At 42.6% G+C, this 15,010-nt stretch overlaps 1 protein-coding gene across 1 annotated transcript in view; it reads left to right on the forward strand.

The window, feature by feature from the left end:
* LOC100661859 (anosmin-1) overlaps nucleotides 1-15,010 on the forward strand; it is a 156,276-nt gene that overhangs the window by 58,389 nt on the left and 82,877 nt on the right. The window contains exon 3 of the mRNA XM_010600200.3: nucleotides 8,931-8,993. Within this exon, the coding sequence (XP_010598502.2) occupies nucleotides 8,931-8,993 (63 nt within the window). The remainder of the gene's footprint in view (nucleotides 1-8,930; nucleotides 8,994-15,010) is intronic.

Raw genomic sequence — 15,010 nt, forward strand, 5'->3', positions numbered from 1 at the left:
AGCGGTTCCTTATTGACGTCCAAGGGACTGTAATTCTAGCCTTGCTTTCTGCAGCCTTTTGTCCCCTTTAATCAGTTACACATCACCCTCTCTCAACACGGTATTGTGCAGCCCCCAAATCTACGTACTCAAGTCCTGCTTATCCTTCTAAGCTCATTCCTGGTCCCCGACTTGATGGAGTCCTCTCCAGTTATCCCAGTTGGAATGACAGTGTTACTTTCCGTTTGCTTGTTGCTTACGGCACGCTATTCTCCTATCACTTAGTTCATTGTTTATAGCTTTAGGCTGACTTGTCTGCCTGCTTTGTCCTGTAAGAGATTAAATACCGCATCGGGCCAGAGTGTAACTTTACCACATATCGCCCATCCTCTGTGGCTAGAAGAGTACATTGCACATAAGTCAAAGCGACCCGTGGCGACATAGGAAGTGTTAACTGACATTGTTGGCTTCACAGATGTCGATTTGGACAGGTCGCAGTGTACGGAGAGCTGGATGCGTTGCGTTGGTGAGAATTCGCTGTGTTTATAACATAATTATGGGCTGAAGGAGCATCTGGCTGCTAACTGAAAGACTGGCCGTTCAGACTCACCAGCTGCTCCGGGGAGGGAAAGACCTGGTGATTTGCTCCCATGAAGATTACAGCCTAGGAAACCCTGTGGGGGCAGTTCTCTGTCCTGTAGAGTCACTATGAGTCAGCATTGACCCAATGACACACAAAAATTTATGGGTTGTATTTCCTTGATTGTTGGGCTTGTATGAAAACTTAAATTTGGTATGAACCTTTTTTGGTTTAGAGCTTCCTATGACTGCTATCTTAGCTATGTCATTTCCCTTGTTTCACTTTTATGAAAGTGTTTGGTTAAATATAAGGTATGGAATTTCATGCTAAGCTTGCTGGAGGGTAGTTTGACAAAACAGAAGCAACAACTTCTTTCATTATCGGTACATTAGCTCATAGAGGTTGGAGGCCTCTTTCTGGGGTATGAAATAGTCCTATGTTGTGACTGCATGAGTTCCTTGGAATTGGTAGCACCTGTAGGGTCTCTGGAAACTCTGGGGGCGTAGTGGTTAAGTGCTACGGCTGCTAACCAAAAGGTTGGCAGTTCGAATTCACGAGACGCTCCTTGGAAATTCTGTCGGGCAGTTCTACTCTGTCCTATAGGGTTGCTATGAGTTGGAATTGACTCGATGGCAATGGGCTTGGTTTTTTGGTTTATAGGGTTGCTCTGAGTTGGAATCAACTCAATGGAATGGGTTTAGGGCATCCTGAAATAGGGTCCTCTCCTGGATCATAGTAATTTAGTAATCCCATAGATTTGCAAAGTACTTTTCAGTTTACAAATCCCTTTTGCATATATTACACCCCTGCAGTCATGAGACATAAATAGTTCAGTGCTTTCTAATGGAACCAGCATTCCAGTATGCCAAAGCGTAAGCTCAAATTCTCACTAGCTTTGTTTCATCTTCTCTACACCATGGGTTTCCCCTCCCTAAACTGTTAGTGGAGCCCTGTTGGCACAGTAGTTAAGAGCTCGGCTGCTAACCAAAAGGCTGGCAGTTTGAATCCACCAGCCACTCCTTGGAAACCCTATGGTGCAGTTCTACTCTGTCCTATAGGGTCACTGTGAGTTGGAATCGACTCGACGGCAATGAGTTTGATGTTTGTGGTTTTTAAACTGTTAGCACATAACATTTACAATCTAGATTTATAGTACACAGTTTTACTTATCTTCATAGGTCTGTTGGTATGAGGCTTTATTTCATAAATATTTATAAAAGTTTTCCATAATCTGTAAAGTTTCCAGCACCCTTCACATATCCGGTAATATCTTAAGTGAATATGGAAGATTACCTTCTTGTATTTCAATTACTGAACCGAGGCTAAGTAATCAATTTGATTTGGTCACAGCTGAGAGCAGGTACATGGCATAGTCCAGCCGCAAACCAAGGCTTTCTGTTCCTCGGTTCCTCTCCGTTCCGGAGGCACAAGTGTTCTTTAGAGTCCGCTCTCACATCTGCGTTCTCAGTCTCATGTGCCTCGTATTCACTACCTGATTCCCTACTAAAGAGGGGTAGTTTGTAGTCTGTCACATACTCTGCCCTCAATTTGATGGTTGTTGGCTAGTTTTATCAGGGACCTCACATTCTCAAAGCCGTATTTTAGAAGGATGATTGTGACTGAAATACATGGAATTGATACAAGATTGGAGGTCACAGCCCACAGTAGCGTTTACCCCTCTACCCTGGGAGAGCTGTTTCTCAGGATTGCCTTTAGCGCTATGACTAATTCACTGCTTTTCTAGTGTGCTCAGTCCAGGGTTTTACTGCGTCAACACGTTTGACATTTGGGGCCACGCAATTCTATATCATGGGGGCCGGGGGTGCGGGGGAATCTGCCCTGTGCATTGAAGGGTGCCTAGCAGCATCCCTGGCCTCTGCTCACTAGATGCCAGTCTCTCTTCCTCCTCTTAATGTCTTACAAACAAAATTGTCTCCAGATATTGCCAAAAGTCTCTTGGGGTGTGCAAAATCACACCAAATTGATAGCCACCGACTTAGAGCAAAAATAAATAAATAAATAAATAACTGTTGTAGTTAGGGGCCGTTGAGTTGGTTGCAACTCATAGTGGTCCTGTGTACAAAAGAAGGGAATACTGCCCTGTCCTGCCTCATTCTCACAATCGTTGGTATGTTTGAGCCCATTGTTGTAGCCACTGTATCAGTCCATCTCGTTGAAGATCTCCCTTTTTTTTTTGCTGACCCTCTGCTTCACCAAGCATGATGTCCTTCTCCAGGGACTGGTTCCTCCTGATAACATGTCCGAAGTACAGGACACAAAGTTTCGCCATCCCCACTTCTAAGGAGCATTCTGTTTGTTCTTCTGGCAGTCCATGGTATATTAAATATACTTCACCAACACTGTAATTCAAATGCATCATCTCTTCTTTGGTCTTCCTTATGCATTGTCCAACTTTCTCATGCATATGAGATGATTGAAAATACCATGGCTTGGGTCAGGAACACCTTAGTCTTCAAAGTGACATCTTTGCTTTTGAGCATTTTAAAGGGGTCTTTTACAGATTTTCCCAGTGCAGTACGTTGTTTGATTTCTTGACTGATGCTGCCATGGGCATTAACTGTGGATCCGAGTAGAATGAAGTCCTTGACAACCTCAGTCTTTGCTCCATTTATCATGATGTTGCTTATTGGTCCAGTTGTGAGGATTTTCATTTTCTTTATGTTGAGGTGTAATCCATACTGAAAGCTGTAGTTTTGATCTTCATCAGTAAGTACTTCAAGTCCTCTTCGCTTTCTGCAAGCAAGGTTGTCTCATTGCTTATCACAGGTTGTTAACGAGTCTTCCGCTAATTCTGATGCCACACGTTCTTCTACATATAGTCCAGTTTCTTGGATTATTATGTTCAGCATACAGATTGAATAGGTATGGTGAAAGAATACAGCCCTGACACACACCTTTCCTGATTTTAAACCACACAATATCCCCTTATTCATTTGTCCAGCTTTCATATGTGTATGATGTGATTGAAAATACCACGGCTTGGGTCTGGCACACCTCAGTCTTCAAGGTGACATCTTTGCTCTTCAACACTTTAAAGAGGTCCTTTGCAGCAGATTTACCCAACGCAATGCATCTTTTGATTTCTTGTCTGCTGCTTCCATGGCTGTTGATTGTGGATCCAAGTAAAATGAAATCCTTGATAACTTCAACCTTTTCTCCATTTATCATGATGTTGTTTATCGGTCCAGTTGTTAAGATTTTAGTTTTCTTTATGTTGAGGTGTAATCCATACTGAAGGCGGTAGGTAATCTTTGACCTTCATCAGTAAGTGCATCAAGTCCTCTTCACCTTCAGCAAGCAAGGTTGTGTAATCTGCATAACACAGGTTGTTAATGCGTCTTCCTCCAATCCTGATGCCCTGTTCTTCTTCATATAGTCCAGCTTCTCGGATTATTTGCTCAGCATACAGATTTTTTTTTTCTTTTTAAGTATGGTGAAAGAATACAACACTGATGCACACCTCTCCTGATTTTAAACCATGCAGTATCCTCTTCTTCTATTGGAACGATTGCCTCTTGGTCTGTGTACAGTTTCTGCATGAGCACAATGAACTGTTCTGGAATTCCCATTCTTCGCAATGTTATCCATAATCTGTTATGACCCACACAGTTGAAGGCCTGAGCATAGTCAATAAAACACAGGTAAACATCTTTGCCATAGTCTCTGCTTTCAGTACATACTTAGTATATTATGCCGTGATAGGTGGTAAGTTTCAAAGCCATTATTTGCCTGTAGTATTATTATGTCTCTCACTTTTTCTTCTTTCCTGGAAGACAGACCTGGGACTGTCCTTTTTTGGCGTATTGTTTTTATTATTTGAAGAAATAGAAAGTGTTTTCTTCTTTTATCAAGCATGAGAGAGATGGAATCATTTTAACTGACTAAGAGAATCATAAAGATTCCCCAAAATAGAGTTTGGCAAATTTATCCTGCAAAGATTTATTCTTATGTCTGCAGCCAGGCAATTCTTGTCAGGTAGTTTCATAGAGGATTATTAAAAGAAAATGTTTGCTGTCATTAGTAACGTGTTGAGGTGTGTCTGTAGACGTTGCGGATCGGGGTTATTGGAAATGAGGCGAGCGTGCAATTAAAATAGAGCTTTAAGTGAATTGTATATCCCGATGGAAGTGATTCTGGATTAACGAGAAGACAAGTGTGGTATGTATTGCTTCCATTAGAGTGTCACAAACATGCCCAAGTTTTTCTAAATGATATTTGTTTCATATAAATTATTTGCCTGTTCCACAAGCTTTCAAGGAATAGATTATGTGTGATTGTGGAGATCTCAAAGGATCAAGGCTTTTTATGCACGTATAAGTCTATAGTTATGAAAATGCAATTATATACACATATTTTCATGGCTTATGTTTTTACCAGTGGTAGAAAACAAGAATTGCATAATTATAATGACATGCTGTTAGTCACATACACTTGTCTTAGTCATCTAGTGCTGCTATAACAGAAATACCACAGGTGGATGGCTTTAACAAAGAGAAGTTTATTCTCTCACAGTCTAGGAGGCAAGAAGTCCGAACTCAGGGTGCCAGCTCTAGGGGAAGACTTTGTTGGCTCTGGAGGAAGGTTGTTTTCATCATTCTTGCCCTGGATCTAGGAACTTCTTAGCGCAGGGACCCCAGGTCCAAAGGACATGCTGTACTTCTGGTGCTGCTTTCTTGGTGGCATGAAGTTCCCCATCTCTGCTCCCTTCTCCTTTATCTCTTGTAAAATAAAAGGTGATGCAGGCCACACCCCAGGGAAACTCCCCATGCATCAGATCAGGGTTGTGACCTGAGTAAGGGTGTTCCATCCCACCCTAATCCTCTTTAACATGACCTAATCCTGCCTCATTAACCACAGGCAGAGATTAGGATTTACAACACGTAGGATAATCACATCAGATGACAAAATGGCGGACAATCACACAATACTGGGAATCATGGCCTAGCCAGATTGACACATATTGTGGGGGACACAGTTCAGTCCATAACAGCACTTTACAGTTTCATAAGGAATAAAGGGTTGCTGGGTATTTCTTGAGCGAAATGACCAACACTTGACTTCGGAGTAGCCAATCTTGTGGATGGGTGCGGCTGTCATAAAACACAGTTTAATCTCAAGCTAAATAAAACTTCACGATATTTTGAAGGCGTGCTATTTATTTATTGCAAATGACCTTGAGAAGAAATTAGTTCAAGCAGACTTATTAAATGACTACTAATCTCTTTTGGCTAAGAACCAATGTCTTAAAAAACAAACAACAACAACAATAACAAAAAAAAAACAAGGAGTCTTGAAACTCAGGACCAAAGTGTTACAAGAATAATAAAAACAAGGATGAGATATTGACCTCCCTTTAGGAAACAAACCTGATAACTCCTTAAGGATTAGCGAAAGATGTAAGATAAACAAGTTATCAAACACTGCTTCACTGCTATTAGAAAATGGTATTCTTTTAGAAATATTTTAGTGGAGATAAATCATACATTTGTTTGGGTCATGCTTGAGGGAGGGAAGAACTCATAAGCTTGGGCCAAGCTCATGTTACAGCTTGGGAAGGTATCACTGAAGTACTCAAGATTCTTGTATTTAAAATAATTAAGAATGAGTTGTTTACATGCAACATTAATGAACAGTTGGACTTTACGGACCTTTGGTTTTTATCAAATGCCGTAGCATTTCTTCTGAAAGTGTAGCGAGCACCCAGAGTTTCCTGCCAAAGGCATCCGGGGAGATCCCTGGGCCGCGACTTTGTAGGTATGTGGAGGGGCGTGTGTTTCTAAAACTCCCGGGGATGCGGACGCTCATGGCCAGAGATCACATCCAGAGTCGCACGGTCAGAAATGCCTGACACTTGGTGCAGGAGCACCGCTGGTTTTCGTATGCATTTCTGATTGAAAACTGGCAATGGTTATTTGAAAATCAAATTTCACCGTACGGTCTTCCCGTGTATCTTTACACTGTAGTTTAATTTTATAATGCGGGGGGTGGGGTTACTAGAAAACAGAATGACAAGGCAGCGTAGGTATGTCATCCATCCTGAATTTCACATTATAAGTGTTTGAAAATTTAAATGATAAGTCTGATCCTAACAGGAAAATTTACTTACCATCAAAAACAAAAAACCAAACCCAGTGCCGTCAAGTTAGAGGAATAAAAATCGCACAGAGAGAGTCATCTGCTTTTTAGAGAGAGTCATCAGGAGCTTACGAGAGCCAACGGTATGCCAATATTTAGAAAACTGACATTGGGCTACATAGGACTTAACTTTTATATTTGCATTAAAAATATAATTCGAATAATCAAATCTCCATGGATTTGAATGTAACATTTTAGTTTCAACAAGGAGTCCTGGCCGTTATCTTGGATATACCTGTATCTGTATCTATATCTATCTATACATACATCAAAGTTCATCTAAGCATATTATGTGTGTGTGTATATATAACTTATTACTATATCTACACTACAAAAAAAAACGTTGCCGTCGAGTTGATTCTGACTCATAGCGACCCTATATTTACACTATATAGTAATAATTATGTTATATACATATGTATAATTTGTTTATTCAACAGTGCTGTTTTTATTATTACAAGCAATTTCTACAATCGTTTTCAACACTGGGGCCTGGCTATTTAATTTATAACTGTGTATATATATGTGTGTGTCTGTGTGTGTGTGTGTGTGTGTGTGTGTGTGTGTGTGAGAGAGGGTCAGAACTGACTCAGTGGCAGCGGGCTGGGGCTTTTTGTATGTATGTACGTGTATAATACGCATATACCACGGCGTTATCATCGTTGTCAGTTGCCGTGGGGTCAGTTCTGACTCATGGCAGCCCCACCTGTGCAGAGTAACACTGCTCCATAGGGTTTTCAAGGCTGTGACTTTTTGGAAGCAGATCACCAGGCCTGTCTTCCGAGGCACCTCTGGGGGGTTCGAACAGCCAGCCTTTCAGCTAGTAGTCGAGCGCTTAACCGTCTGTGCCACGTAGAGACTGCATAATCTGTCTAAGTACACTTCATTCTCTATTTTGAAACATGGGTGTGGAAGAATCTAATGTTGAGGTTTGTTCAGTATATTTTAGCAGAGGGGCTTTTAGTTACGTGATCAGTGGTCATTACAGTGGGTGAATTCTATGTGGCTGGATCAACTGAACTAAATACGTAACATATCTATATATGTGTTTTATATACACACATACATACCTTTGTCTATTCATGTATTTAGCATGATGCAATTCCATACACACGCATAGCACACACACGTGTATGTACACGCATACACACACAAACACGCACACACCCCTGCCACACACTTGCATATCCACGTATTTAGCACGGTGCAGTTCCACTCGATCACCTGTAGAAGGGTATAACAAAGAAATAACACTATGCTGCCAATTTAAAAAAGGAAATTAATACTGAACATTAAAGGTTTGAGAAAAATGATTCCCCTGAAAGAAAATCTTTTTTAAAAAGTACTTCTTACTGAATAAAAGTATTTTTTATCCCAATTATTCTGAGTCTACAGTGAATGTTGTTGCCTCTCCTGTAAGCTGCCTCCAAACTAGGCAATCTTTCTTTCAGTTGTGTAAAAAGAAAAAAATGTATCTATGTCTACTCTATGTCTATATGTCTATGTCTATATGTCTATGTCTATATGTCTATGTCTAGTCTGTCTATGTCTAGTCTGTGTCTGTGTCTGTGTGTAGTCTATGTCTAGGTCTAGGTCTAGTCTATGTCTTTGTCTAGTCTATGTCTATGTCTAAGTCTATATGTCTGTGTCTATATGTCTGTGTCTATATGTCTAGCCTATATGTCTGTGTCTATATGTCTGTGTCTATATGTCTATGTCTAGTCTGTGTCTGTGTCTGTGTGTAGTCTATGTCTAGGTCTAGGTCTAGTCTATGTCTTTGTCTAGTCTATGTCTAAGTCTATATGTCTGTGTCTATATGTCTATGTCTAGTCTATGTCTTTGTCTAGTCTATGTCTAGTCTATGTCTAAGTCTATATGTCTGTGTCTATATGTCTGTGTCTATATGTCTAGTCTATGTCTAGGTCTAGGTCTATGTCTAGTCTATGTCTGTATGTCTATGTCTATATGTCTAGTCTATGTCTAGTCTATGTCTATATGTCTTTGTCTATGTCTGTGCTATATATAGTTGTACTGGCTCTGTAGTGACACCCTTGCTTAGTTCACATTATACGCAGCTAGAATAATCAACTGAGATGTTTGGTTTTCTAAGCCGATTAGGAAAGATGGGCACTGAAGGCAATGCCCACAGGTAGAGTTTCTCTTGGTTTTGTGCCTTCTCCCTGGGTGATTTTCTCTTGTTTTCCATCTCTCCCAGTGTCTGGAGCCCTGCAAGGAGTCCTGGGACCAGAGGAGGCATCAGTGCCAAAGCTTCTGTGAGGTAAGAAACCACGGGGCAGGTCCGGCGGTTCTCAGTGTTGACCACAACCTGGCAGTGCCCGAGGGGGACCATTGGCAGGGAAGGGCACCCTTGTTCTTGTGCAGCCTGGGGATTTCACTTCACTGCAGGAGAAACAGAGGCAGAGAGAAGGGTGTGGGGAAGAGAGAGAAAGAGAGGGAGGGAGAAAAGAAGGAGAGGGAAGGGAGAGAGAGAGGGAGAAGAAAGAGAGGAGGAGAAAAAGAAGAAAGGGAGGAGGAGGAGGAGGAGAATGAGAACGATTAACTAAATTCACACAAAGAAGAAAAAAAACTGTTCTTAAGACCTAGCCACTCAGTGCTTCCATTTTCCATTAATCAGACACACACACAAATAAAATTTATGACTCACACATGACAGACTAGACGTTTTTAGAAGTACAAACTCTTGCCACCCCCCCCCACCCTCTTGTTTTGATTAGGTTCCAAGTTGATTCTGACTCGTAGCAGCCCTGTAAGACAGAGTAGAGCTGCCCCATAGGGTTTCTAGGGAGCGGCTGGTAGATTCAAACTGCTAACCTTTTGGTGAGCAGCCGTAGCTCTTAGCTACTGCACTTCCAGGGCTCCACAACAACTACGTATGTATATAAAACCTACTGGTGTCAAGTCAATTCTGACTCATAGAGACCCTATAGGACAGAGTAGAACTGCCCCATAGGGCTTCCTAGGCTATAGTCTTTATGGGAGCAGATCACCAGGTCTTTTCTCCTACAGAGTGGCTGGGTGGGTTCGAACCACCGACCTTTCGGTTAGCAGACGATCGCTTTAACCACTGTACCACCAGGGCTCTTCCCCCCTGCTCCCCACACTGGGGCTGTTCTGTGTGTAGTCCTCTGCGTGATGCTGAACCTTTCATGCCGTTGTGGAGGAGCATCCCCTACTGCTGGAAGCAGGGTTGCTCAGACACTTCATCTCATGGCTAACCCTGGGGCTCCTCGTACCCTGTTTCCGCATGTGGAGTTGTGTGGCAGGCATCTCAGACCACCTGTGCTGTCAGGGAGATAACACACAGACCATGTCGTCCTGGAAGACCTCTGTCTAAAGTCACCACTAGCGCCAAAGCTGGGGAGAGCTGCCTTGCTGGACCGGCTGTCTCCTTGAGCGAAAACCAGGGCCCAGGCTGTGCCCCAGCCTGCGGTCTGCTAGGATGGAGCCAGGGAGACAAGGGGACCAGGAGGACTGCCCTGTTCCAGGCTTGGTGGCTTCTAGAAGTAAGGAGAGTCTGAAAGTCCCTTACAGCCTGCTTCCAGACCTGCTTGTTGTTAGCTGCCGCCTAGTTAACTCATGGTGACCCATGCGTGACAGGGTGAAATGCTGCCGGGCCTTGTGTCAGCCCACGATGGGTTGCACGTTAGATTGCTGTGATCCCTAGGGTTTTTACTGGCTGATTTTCGGAAGCTGATCACCAGGCCTTCCTGCCAAGTCCATCTTAGTGTGGAAGCTCTGCTGAAACCTGTTCAGTATTCTGGCAACACCCAGCCTCCGCTGACAGATGGGTGGTGGTTGTGCATGAGACGCACTGGCTGGGAACTGAACCCAGGTCTCCAGCACGAAAGGAAAGCATTCTATGCCTGAGCCACCACTGGCCCCCAGGCACGGTAGCCTCCAGAAATACAGAGAACCTGAAACTCCATGAGGACCAATGGAGAAACCGCAGTTGGAAAGTCCACTGTGGCAGTTCAGGAGGCTCTGTTGATGGTCTTGGGACAAAGCCAGAAGAGGTGATCGACGGCACCGGGATGAAATGGAGCTGTGAGGTGGGGCTCCTTGGAACTGAACTAGAGCTGGGCGGGGACTCTCCCGGGGTGACCCAGACAGACATAGAGCTTGGTCTTCCCCTACTGCAGCTGGTGCTGGTGTGACCCTGCTGTCTGGACTTTCCCGTGGAAGGCAAGCGGACTCGATCCTAAGGATACGAGCCATGGATGAGGGGTAGTGATAGTGCTTCTTCACTTTGTATGATGCGTCAGCCGTCCTCGCGTTCATGATTTCACTGACCTTCCTAGTAACCCTGGAGATAAGCACGGTGCATAGTAGGTCCTCAGAAGCTGTGTGGGGAAACCACAAAGGGCTGCGGAGTCAGATGGCCTAGCCCAGGGCCAGCCCCCAAGGTGGGGAGGTTGGGTCTAGAGCCCCATCTTCTGACTCCTCCCCAGGTGCCCTGCCGGTGGACATCCCATGGGCAATTCCAAGGGGTCAGAGTGTTAAGTGGAGTGCCTGTGGCTCAGACGGTTAAGGGCCTGGCTGCTAACTGAAACGTTGGCAGCTTGAGTCTGCCCAGAGGTACCTCAGAAGACAGGCCTGGTTGGCAGCTTGAGTCTGCCCAGAGGTGCCTCAGAAGAAAGGCCTGGTGATCTGCTCTGGGAAAGTCTGCCGTTGAAGGGGGGCGGAAAGCTTGGGAGACAGTGAGTTTAAGATCATGTGGGTGGAATAATTTGGGAAAGAGCAGTGAGAACAGTTGCACAACTGGAAGAATGTAACCAGTGTTACTGAGTTGTACTTGTAGAAATTGTTGAAACGGTGTGTCTTCGGTTGTGTAGACTTTCATCAAAATAAAAAAGTTTTTTTTTTTTACATCAGCCATTGAAGACCCTGTAGAGCACAGTTCTGCTGTGACACACATGGGGTGGCTATGAGGTGGAATTGCCTCGACAACCTTTTCTGCTTTTTGGCTATAGCGTTAGTTTAGGAAAGCGTATAATGCTGTTTTACGGAAGTGGGAGGAAGGTGTTTCCCAGTAACTAAAGTGAGTAAGGTTCCATCTTATCTCAGTTTTAATTGCTCAGCAAGTTGCTGCTCGGCATTTTGTGACTGGCTGGAGTATCGGTGCTCCGTCAACTTCTGCATGACGGTGTTCTGTTGTTGCCGGAGGCACTCTGGCCTGATGGTTGCCGTCAGTGACATCCTGGAAACATGTTGTAATTGTGGACATGAAGAAGCCTAAGCAATACCTACAGCTCCCGGCAGATAATCCAGGCTGTGAACTCAGTTGTTCTGGTACCGACCCCCGTGGCTAAGACATGAATTAGTTATCAACCAAACAGAAGAGTAACTCTCAAATGCCACTTTTGTAACCAGCCCTTTGTTAGATGCTGGGGAAGATACACTTTCTGCCCTCCCTCAAGGGAGCTGCCATGTTATCCAGCTGTTTTATCAATATATATTGGCTTCTTCAGGGACCCAATCAAAACTGCGTTGTTGTTGTTGTTAGGTGCCATTGAGTTGGTTCCGACTCCTAGCAACCCTGTGTACAGCAGAACAAAACACTACCTGGTCCGGCGCCAGCCTCACAACGTGGCTGCCACACTGTCAATCCATTTTCCTCTCTTGCGCTGACCCTCTGCTTTACCAAGCATGATGTCCTTCTCCAGGGACTGGTCCCTCCTGATAACACGTCCAAAGTCTGTGAGACGTAGTCTTGTCATCCTCGCTTCTAAGGAGCATTCTGGCTGTATTTCTTCCAAGACAGATGTGTTCATTCATTCAGTTGTGACAACCAAAAATGTCTTCAGAAATTGTCAGATGTCCCTTGGAGACAGAATCACTATCCTAACCTATGGGATCTTCCTTACACTTTTATAGTGTGGAAATAATATCTTATTTACATTAATTTTAATTTCGCTTTGTGATGATCCAGAAAGTCCAAAACAGGTATGATTTGGGTTTAAAAGAAGATCCCTAAGAAGGTAAAAGTATATTTATTTTTAGAAATATATTTCTCCTTGTAATGTGGGTGTGTGAAAAGAGTTTGTAGAGTTGGATAGTAAACGAATAATTTCTTTTATGAGGGTCAGCACAAAGCTGGTTCCTATGTGGCGGAGGTTGAAGGTGTCCCCAATGTCCAGCTTTTCCCGAGACAAGTGAGTACTTCTAGCGCTGCGTCCATTTGTTGAAACATCTCAGCTGGTGTTCCATCAGTCCCCGGAGCCTTGTTTTTCACCAATGCCTTCAGTGCAGCCTGAACCTCCGTCCTTCAGTACCGTTGGTCTCTTGATCATCTGCTACCTCCTGAAATGGTTGAACGTCGACCAGTTCTTTTTGGTGTAATGACTCTGTATTCCTTCCATCTTCTTTTGATGCTTCCTGCATCATTTAATATTTTTCCTATACAATTTTTCAATACTGCAACTCGAGGCTTGAATTTTTTCTTCAGTTCTTTTAGCTTCAGAAATGCCAGGCATGTTCTTCCCTTTTGGTTTTCTAACTCCAGGTATTTGCACATTTCATTACAATACTTTGTCTTCTCGAGCTGCCCTTTGAAATCTCCTTTTCAGCTGTTTTCCTTCATCATTTCTTCCATTTACTTTAAAAAAAAAAATTTTTTTTTTTTTTTTTAGCTGCTCTATATTGAAGACCAAGTTTCAGAGTCTCTTCTGACATCTGTTTTGGTCTTTTCTTTCTTTCCTGTCTTTTTAATGATGTTTTGCTTTCTTTACATATGATGTCCTTGATGTCATTCCATAACTGGCCTGGTTTGGTCATTAGTGTTCAATGCGTCAAATCTATTCTTGAGATGGTCTCTAAATCCAGATGGGATATACTCAAGGTTGTACTTTGGCTCTCTTGAACGTGTTCTAATTTTCTTCAACATCAACCTGAACTTGCATATGAGAAGTTAATGCTCTGTTCCACAGTCAGCCCCTGGCCTTGTTCTGACTGATGATATTGAGCTTCGCCATCATCTCTTTCCACAGATATAGTTGATTTCATTGCTGTATGTTCCCTCAGGTGAGGTTCACGTGTATAGTCGACATTTATGTTGTTGACAAAAGATATTTGCCATGAATAAGTTGTTGGTCTTGTAATATTCTAGCATGTGATCTCCACCATTCCATTATTGGCACTCAAGTTATTTTGCTGTACAATACTTGCATTTTATACCAAACAAAATGAAAGTAATACTGTCTTATTTTTAAGTGTTCTAAGAATTGATATTTTTTTATTGCTAGTATGTCATGTGTAGCCACTTGCCTCAGGCAAATAAATTTTATTCATGTTTTTGTGTTGAGCTTAGCACAGTGCCCAGCTAAGGCATTCAAAAGCACATTTTAACTTTCAGCTTTGAGAGCTGAGATGTATTTGTGTTGTCGTGCTTGTCTGTCATTTACCATGGGGGTTCATGGCCATCACACACATTCATACTCATTTGAATAATTCACTGCTTTCCTAATATTTCCACACCCCCTCGAGAAGTCTAAGAATGATTAATTTGCATTATCAGAAGAAATACTACATGCTCAATGATTTGAGCTTACTTTTCCGATACGTAAATGACCTCTTATTTGCAGGATTTTTAGTGGACATTAGGTGACTGATTCACACATTTTCTTCCTATCTAGGTTGTTAATATCCACACATTATTTCTTCTGTCCTGTATGCATTTTTCCCCTTGTTCCATTCAACTGCAAATTCTCCTTAGGATTAATTAACGAGAAGTGTTTAATATGATTAATAACATGGAGAGAGACCCAGTGGTACATGTACCATGTGTTCTCCAATTTGTATCAGACCATTAATATTTTTTCAGCTGAGCCCAAGATAATCGATAGTGGCCATCCAAATTTCCCTTTGATAAATATAAATAATAAAACAATAAACAGCATCTCTCTGTAAGATTGGTGTACCAAGTCCATATTTTATCACAGCAGTTTACAACTTTCCTGATCCTTATTTAAGTACAAATGTTAGACTGTTTTTTTATTATGAGTTTGAACAGGGCACAATTCCCTATAGGATCATTACAGTGCTTAACCTGGCAATAGCAAGTAGAATTATAGTGGACAGTCACATGATACAAGAAGCAGAGTCAGTATTTTGTCTTCGAGTATTACAAAACTTCTGTCAGAATAATGGAGGAATTTTGACATGTTAAATAGTAAACTTGTAGCAGCAAGGGGAAAAATACACCAGCTTAATCTTTATTGAGCACCTAAACCAAACCAAAACCCATTGTTGTTGAGTCATTTCCAGTTCATAGCAACC

The sequence above is a fragment of the Loxodonta africana genome, chromosome Y (assembly GCF_030014295.1).
Source record: "Loxodonta africana isolate mLoxAfr1 chromosome Y, mLoxAfr1.hap2, whole genome shotgun sequence".
In the NCBI taxonomy this organism is placed as follows: Eukaryota; Metazoa; Chordata; class Mammalia; order Proboscidea; family Elephantidae; genus Loxodonta; species Loxodonta africana.